The sequence below is a fragment of the Simochromis diagramma genome, unplaced genomic scaffold (assembly GCF_900408965.1).
Source record: "Simochromis diagramma unplaced genomic scaffold, fSimDia1.1 OVJJ01000578.1, whole genome shotgun sequence".
Classification (NCBI taxonomy): domain Eukaryota; kingdom Metazoa; phylum Chordata; class Actinopteri; order Cichliformes; family Cichlidae; genus Simochromis; species Simochromis diagramma.
Genome location: NW_024387395.1, coordinates 425,760 through 433,540, shown reverse-complemented (window position 1 = coordinate 433,540; position 7,781 = coordinate 425,760). Strand labels below are relative to the sequence as shown.

Below are 7,781 nucleotides of genomic sequence, written 5' to 3'. Positions count from 1 at the left end.
TGATCTGTGTGTATATATTTGTGAACGTTAACTTGGCTAATGTCCAAGGGTTTGACTGCTTTCCTGTTGGACTGTATCACAAAGAACAGGGATAAGAGCACCAGTGGCCGTGCACACCCTCATCTCTCTCCTTCACCCGATCATTAGTGTTGGAAACCGGCATTAGCTCAGAGTAGATTAGACTTCAGTATAGTGCAAGTGATTTGATTTTATGATTATTTGATTCAGTTTTTTCTGTGTTCAAGCTCAATTACTTTAATAAAATATGTTGAATTCGAACAAATAAATAAACAAATAAACTGTGGACATTACCCTTTTAAACCTTTCTGAAACAAGACAGGTAAAAACCAGTGTATAAAAGTTTACATAGGTATAAATAGCTCTAACACTTTACTCCAGCCTGGCGTCCACATATGTGGACATCACATTTTGGGTTATTTAGACCAAAATACTAAATCTTGATCAACAAGTGCCTGATATACAGTTACGAGGACATTATACTGCAACTGTTCTATCGAAATTTCAAATGAATGTCCTCATATGTGGCTCTCATTTTTCTCAGAAACAAAAATTAGGTAAAAAAACAAAACAAAAACAAAACCTGGTAATTCTTTCTTTTTACATTCATCGGGTTCCAATCGGCCCAAATATCAAAGAGAAATTAAAAATGCATGCCATGGAAGATTTCGGGTCTTAGGGGGTTAAAATGACCAGACCCCTCCGGCCTGTTTTCCAGGCCACTAAATTAAACCCAGTCAATTACCAATTGCACAGAATAAAAACCTACGAGGTCCACTAATAGTCCAAAAGTCCAAATCTTTAATAGAAAAGACAGGCAGAACTCAAACAAACAATAATCCAAACGAGGAGCATATATACACACTGGAAAGTAAATAATTATAAGTTATTAAATCAGACTAATTAAATACAGTAAAACTAATAAGGGAAGACGAACACACGGGAAATAAAAATAACAGTGTAAACATACCAAAACTCAAAATAAAACAGGAAAGCTACTACAAACCGAGTGTGACACAATTACATTCATATTGAAACATATGTGATAATTTTCTTTCTTTGTAGCATTTTTAAGATGTGTGTTAGAACAGTCATTATGCTGTTTGGATTAGGAACCAATCATTTTTGCCAAATAGTTAACACAAACTTAGAACAACAGTGAACAATTTTCAAGATTCTGATTTACAGAACAAACAAAAGGTTTCATTATTTAAGAGACAAGATCAAGTTTTTCACACAGGAAAGAAATGACAGAATCCAGTGCAGCGGGGCCAAAGGTGTGTGTCAGCAAACTGAAGGTTGAGGAATCAGTCAGTTCCTGTTTAAGGTTGTGTTGGATTTTGAGAAGAGTCTGTCTGTTATTACAAAGTAAGATTATCAATGTTACACCAATAACCCAAATATGGGGAAATGACAAATAATACCAAAAAAGATACAACTTTCATATTGTTTTACTAACTTACTTTGTCATATCAGCACTTGAATGGTCGATGCCTTTACAGACCATGTCTCTTGTGACATCGCAGGCCAATCTTCCGGCAAACCCGAGGGCTAGCTCCCCAGCCTCCTCTTCACTCAGAACACTAAACACCGTTACTTTAGTTTTGGCCTTCTTAGGCCTGTCAAGAATCATTGCGGGCAGTTTGGCTTTACGGCCCTAAAAAAGAAAAAGTGCAAACACCAAAAGAGCAGAGAGAGACACACACACACACAAACAAAGTTAAATGCTTTTGTTTACATGGTGTAATTGTGTATATGTTGCAGCAAATGCACAACTTCCAGCCACATTGTCACTTCATTGATACGAGTAACCCGGATTTATTTCAGGTGACATCAAAATCACGAAATTTATACCTACCCCAATCAAACCTCTGAAAGCATGAACTGACATGTCCTCTGCGTTGATTCTGCGCTTGATCTCGTCTTCTGTTATTGTGTAGGTTTTCTTTTTTGAGCTTGGTACAGATAAGCGACCGTGCACTCTGTAAACTGTATTAGTTCCTTCTGAATCAGTTTGGAATTCTGTATCTGCATCGATCCTGTCAACATCATCAGCAGCAGCATTATCTGTACTCAGACTTGTGCTGTATACTTCTGCTTCTTTTTCGTTGTCTTCAGTCTGTGTACCTTCATCTCTGACTGTCAGTCTTCCTATCTCACTGTTACTTGTCGATTTGCTGCAGATGTTCTCTCCATTAGGAACTTTTCCTTTGTCATTCGCTGCCTGATGCTTTCCCTGATGACATTCTTCACTGGCTACTTCTATTGCTCCTCCTGTATAGCCACCTACTATGCTGCACAACTCCTTTCCCTCTGCTGTGCTGCACTGTGCTGTTACATAAAGAAGAATGATATAAACAGCACTATATCAATTTAATTGTGAAGAGAAATCCCCACAATACGACACAGTTATGTCTAAAATAGTTTTGTGTAAAAACTGGATCTTGAAACGTCCACTTTAATTACACAGTCCTGGTGTGCAAAGGCAAAATTACGAAAAAAAATTTCACTTTAAACATTTTTGGACATTGTTTAGTTATATTGTGACTTACTCTCACAGAAGATACAGATGCCACAAACAGACTTTGAACAACGCATGTGCTTGTAGGCACCACATTTCTGGCACTGCACCTGTGAATTAAAAAAAAAAGAAGAAGAAGAAATAAACAAACAAAAAACAAATGAACAAAGTCCATTAAATAAACAATCTATATGGCTAAGGACATGTCATAGTGTACCCGGTCTTTGGCTGCAATCACACACCAGCACTGACTGCACTTCCTAGCTCGATCTGCAAAATATAATTTGTTTAAGTACAAGTTACATTTTCCAATGTTAGAGAAAAAGAAGGCGGCTAATTTTATCTTTACCTATTGAGGAAAATAAGTAGTGGCAAAGTTGGGACCTGAGCTTTGGGATTTCAGTGTTGTACTCCTCCACTTGTGTTTTACCGTCAATGAGAGATTGGGCAAACTAATAACTGACGAAGAAGAATAAAAAAAAGAACAAAAAGAATTAGATTAACAGATTCCCCCCCCCCCCCCCCCGAGAAAAAAAAAACAGAGCAACCAGAGCAAAGCATTACTGCTGAAATGGTTCAATCTACAAAAAACATTGAGATTTTACCATCCTGCCTCTAAGGCTTTAAAAACTGAATAGGCAAAAATGTAAACATTACTTATATAGGTTAAAGCTATAGTTTTCAGTACCATGACGACATGCATTCCACATGAGTTCCCATCCTGTTGATGTGGGTGGCTCACATGTGACAAGGTCCACTCTCCAGCGCAGCCTCTTGCTGAAGCAAATGAGCTGAGAGATCACAGTTATTACAAATAAAAAGCATATAGAGAAATCAATAACCACGTTCGGTAATGATTTCAATTAAATTAAATATGTTATGTTAAATATGTTAATTAATTACCTCCAGTTTTTCAACACCGCACTTTTTCTGACCTCCGACTCGCCAAATGAATTCATATAGACTATGGTCCTCTTGGGTATGTCACAAAACTGTTTTGTAAAAAGATGGATATGGTCGGCTTGGGCCTTGAGCTTTCCTAATGAGGGACACTGAAAAGTATCATGCACTAGAGAGAGTGCAAAATCTGTGCAACTTACAAACAAGGTCCAGTGGCTGCCGTTTTCCAGACAGGCTCCAATCAATTTCTCATACATCTGAAAGATGTTTTTCTGGAAATAAAAAGAATGTGACAAGTATGTTTTTCTGTCAAGAATGACACTGCAAAACTGCGAAAGCTTGTCAGGTGAGACTTGTAATTAATTCTGCAGATACACAAACATATAGAAAGTGTCATTTTTTGTTTACATTAATTAATTTCTATAGTGTGTACAAAACAAATCAATTGCATTGCTTTTGAGCAAGTCTTTACACAGAAAAGGTTTCAGAAAGGTGTTTTTCAGGTTCTTCTGACAAGGCTTCAATTTTGGAAAATGCTGTTTGTTTATAGTGGCAACTTATAAACCCTTTGTGATAAGAACATAGTTACCACAGTCCAAGACATACCTTCAAAAAGTATGCACTTTGTGCTCTTGTGGACCCATCCAAAATTTTTCCAGTGATTTGGCTTGGTATTGGATAAATGTGAGGGAAATTCTATAAAAATAACATAAATACATGTTTTCAAATACATTACAAAAAACGTAAACATGCTATGTCATTATGATCAAACAAGCTTTTCAACATACCTCACACTGCAAATAGATTAGGCCATCTATTACCTTATAAAACAAATAAATAAATACATATAAATAAAAACATAACTAAGGAATATGATTCATTAAGTAAATTGTACAATAAAGTGTATTTAAAGCAGAATTTAACATTAGTTTTATTACAACATAAAAGGATTTTTATGTCAAGAGGTACCTCATCTGAAATGTTAGTCTGGTCAAACAGGGATTTCAAACTTGAAATACCAATAGAGTTTGGTCCAGCTACTCCCACAAGGTAATCTGTGAGAAAGCATATGCTGTAGTCAACAGATATCATTTTCTTTTTGCATGCTGCAACCATCATCCATTTCAGTCTTGTAGGAGCTTTGTCTGGTTGTACTTGTTTTTTCTCCTCCTCTCCCCTCATCTATTAATTAAATTGTTTTCTGGCCTTCCTAACTGTTTCTGACCTGTCTTCCCAATGTGATGTTTAAGCAATATATGTATGGTCAGAAGAGGGTGAAATTTTCATTGCAGTTGTACGTGTAACTTTGCATGTGATAATAAAAGGCTTGATTGGTTGATTATTCAACTTGAGTTGACATTTACCTGACATTGTGAAGGAGTCACAGTTTCTGTAAGGGTGTAAGAACATAACATGTGGATTTGTTACACTTCTTTTTCACAAGTTAATAACAATCAATAATTTTCATTCCATTATTAACAAGCTATCACACGATGTCCCAGGGACAACATTTATACGACGTCCCTGGGACAACATTTACACAATGTCCCAGGGACAACATTTACACGATGTCCCAGGGACAACATTTACACTTTGTCCCAGGGACAACATTTACACGATGTCCCAGGGACAACATTTACACTTTGTCCCAGGGACAACATTTACACGATGTCCCAGGGACAACATTTACACGATGTCCCAGGGACAACATTTACACGATGTCCCTGGGACAACCTGGGCCACAAAACACCCAAAAAGTTGGGGAACGCTGGTCTAGAGAACACTGGTTAGCTAATGCTGTCGTCAAGTAGCCTATCGCTAGCAAACAAACAGCAAGCCAAGTGAGGAACATATGTATAATTGGTGATGTCACGTTCTGTATCGAGGCTTCGAAGCGTGTGTCGAGTAATGGAGGGGGCGTTTCCGCGAAGCGCGTATCGAGGCTTGCTTCATTTATGGGAGGAGCTGAAAATGATGACGTCCGAAGCCTCGCTGCCCGGCTGTACCACGTGACTGGTTCAGGAAGCGGTTCGAACTTTGCCGCGAGATATGACAGCGATATAAACCCCTCAGACCCCATTCAAAATGTGGACCGTTGCGGTTAGTGAGAGTTAGAGACAGTTTGGAGAGAGTTTGGAGGTTTAGGAGAGTCAGGAGAGAAAGTCAGGAGAGAATGGAGCCAGCTACGAAGAGAAGGATGTCCTCCCCTGTGTGGGAACATTTTGAGCTTATATCTCCCAACAAGGTATGTAAATTTCCACAGAAGATGTATTTTCATAATACTGATGGTGCAATAAAACCTATGTTAAGCTGTCTGTACTTTTGTACAAGGTGAAGTGTTTGCTATGTGCCAGGGAGCTGGGATATAACAACAACACCTCATCCATGCTTAGGCACTACAGAGCTTTGCATGAGAATAAGGGGAACACCGATTGTGGAGCAAGACCAGGTGAGCCATCAAATGCAATGATAATATAGCATGCAGTAATGTTACTAAATGATATAACAATATTATACAGCTGTAATAAGTTATGTGTGTGATACTTATATTTGTGCTTTGTTTTTATTGTCTTTCCGTACTGCCAGCATAAATATACACAGTATACTGCCATCACTACAATATAGATGTTTTACACACTCCTTTTGTTGTTGACATTTACAGGCTGTGTGCAAAATGCCACACTCTTCAAATTCATGCCAACTAATATTTTTACGTCCAGTAGGTGTCCTACTAGAGCAAATGAAGCTTCAAGAAGCTTCGCGTTGGGGTGAACCAATTGGATGAAAAGCTTCAGTGCTTCATGAGGCTTCATCTGCCCATCACTATGTGTAATGCTTACCGTTTATTAAAGAAAAGTATCCTAAATTGACTTCAAATTCGGCGGACAGGCGGCCGTTTCTCGCTTCTTCACTTGTATTTCGAAATACTCGAAGGCGGGTATTTCGAAGTCGCAAAGGAATGACGTCACAAGAAGGTGATTGGTCACTTGCAATGTTGAACCTGGAACAACATTAATTATGATGATGTGGGAACAACTCTGACACAAAGAAATCAGATCGTCCAATTGTTCGAGCCGTGTTTCCGAAGTAACAAAGAGGCGACAGGTGGCCTGGATTGCAGCCATTCAAAGACCAATTATAACGTCCCAGAACACTCCAGCTCACAGGTTAGTCTGCTCAAGCATTTCCACAAAGGTCAGTCTGCTGTTGTAGTTAATGCGTCATTTTTCTTAACATAATTGGTGATATAGGTTACAAGCAAGTCTGGCGCTGAACAGAAATTGTCGCTCCTTTGTTTATTGTGCATAAATAGTGAATTGTCCTGACGCAATATTGTGTTTCGCTTCTGTTATTATGGTACACTGACAAAAACATATACTTTTATTCACAGGGTAAAACAGTTGTTTTGTATCACTAATTGCCCAGTGCGATTACAGCATACAGTATTATTGTCACTGCTACATTTCTGTGATGCGAACCAGAAATTATTTCCACTACTAATTAATTACCGTTGAGCTCAAAGGTCCTATTAATAAACGGTTAACGAATGTGTATTTATGGCGACGATTTGTGAGACTGGTAAACTTACCTTTGTTCGTACGATGGTCTTTCGTTCTACACGGTGCATTTCAAGGTCCTGCACCCATCCGTCGGTAAACTGTACCTGGGCTTGTTGCAGTGACCTGAAGTTACTAAACTTCACGAGTGTATGCACTCACTCCAAGAACCGTGTAATTATAAATATGAGTGTGGTGAAAGTTGGGCAGCACGCTGACGTCTTTTGTCCACTCTGTGTGTTCGTAAGGGTCTGACCCTTGCACTCCTTTGATTTTTTTCCTCGTATCTTTTCTTTGACTTTTCATCAAGTCTGTCTTTGTACGGACCGGCATTGTTCTCCTTCGTTTTGTACATTCCTTTTTGGGGGGCAAAAAAAAAGCAAGAATTTATTGGAACCGAAGAATGAACGTTTTGCGGTGCTGCAAATGCTTGCATTTGATGCGGTACTTGGATTGTTTTGCCACGAGTTCCCGGCATGCAATGCGCGAAAGTCACGTGGTCTGTCAATCTCTATACAAATGCAGGCCATTTACCATTTAAGACTCATTTATTGAGATTGGCTTTTACTTAGATCTGTGCTGTGTTGAGACAGCGCCGGTCTCTGCGATTGTTTTGGTCCTGGTAGAGATCACGCTGAGATGTTTCCATGTTTTACACAATCCTTTTATTACCGTTATTCTTACAGATGCATGTGGAGATCAGCACACTGCAGTCCTATGCTGAAGGCTGACCTAAAGAACACAACAATTACAGTTATAACCTCTGGTCTCCTCCTCCTACAGTA

At 38.8% G+C, this 7,781-nt stretch overlaps 1 protein-coding gene across 2 annotated transcripts; it reads right to left on the bottom strand.

The window, feature by feature from the left end:
* Window positions 1-796: 796 nt before the first annotated feature.
* Window positions 797-6,597, bottom strand: LOC120720334. Of its 2 annotated transcripts, XM_040009972.1 has the most exons (13): window positions 6,280-6,597; window positions 4,804-4,829; window positions 4,409-4,494; window positions 4,228-4,260; window positions 4,046-4,135; window positions 3,640-3,711; window positions 3,443-3,531; window positions 3,228-3,330; window positions 2,889-2,991; window positions 2,757-2,809; window positions 2,571-2,649; window positions 1,482-2,349; window positions 797-1,373 (listed from the first exon to the last, which is right to left on the bottom strand). In XM_040009972.1, exons 2-12 carry the CDS (start codon window positions 4,808-4,810, stop codon window positions 1,814-1,816), a joined length of 1,251 nt encoding a protein of 416 aa, XP_039865906.1. In that variant the 5' UTR covers window positions 4,811-4,829; window positions 6,280-6,597; the 3' UTR covers window positions 797-1,373; window positions 1,482-1,813. The 2 variants fall into 2 exon arrangements, with proteins under 2 accessions (XP_039865906.1, XP_039865907.1); XM_040009973.1 differs by lacking the exons at window positions 4,804-4,829; window positions 6,280-6,597 and having other exon boundaries at window positions 1,482-1,675; window positions 4,409-4,748.
* Between the last annotated feature and the right edge of the window lie 1,184 nt (window positions 6,598-7,781).

Excerpts from the sequence above, each read along its gene's own strand:
- LOC120720334 (XM_040009972.1), bottom strand. Across the intron at positions 3,712-4,045 it reads AAAGTGCATACTTTTTGAAG|AAAAACATCTTTCAGATGTA; the intron begins GTATGTCTTGGA and ends TTTTATTTCCAG. Across the intron at positions 2,350-2,570 it reads CATCTGTATCTTCTGTGAGA|CACAGTGCAGCACAGCAGAG; the intron begins GTAAGTCACAAT and ends TTTATGTAACAG.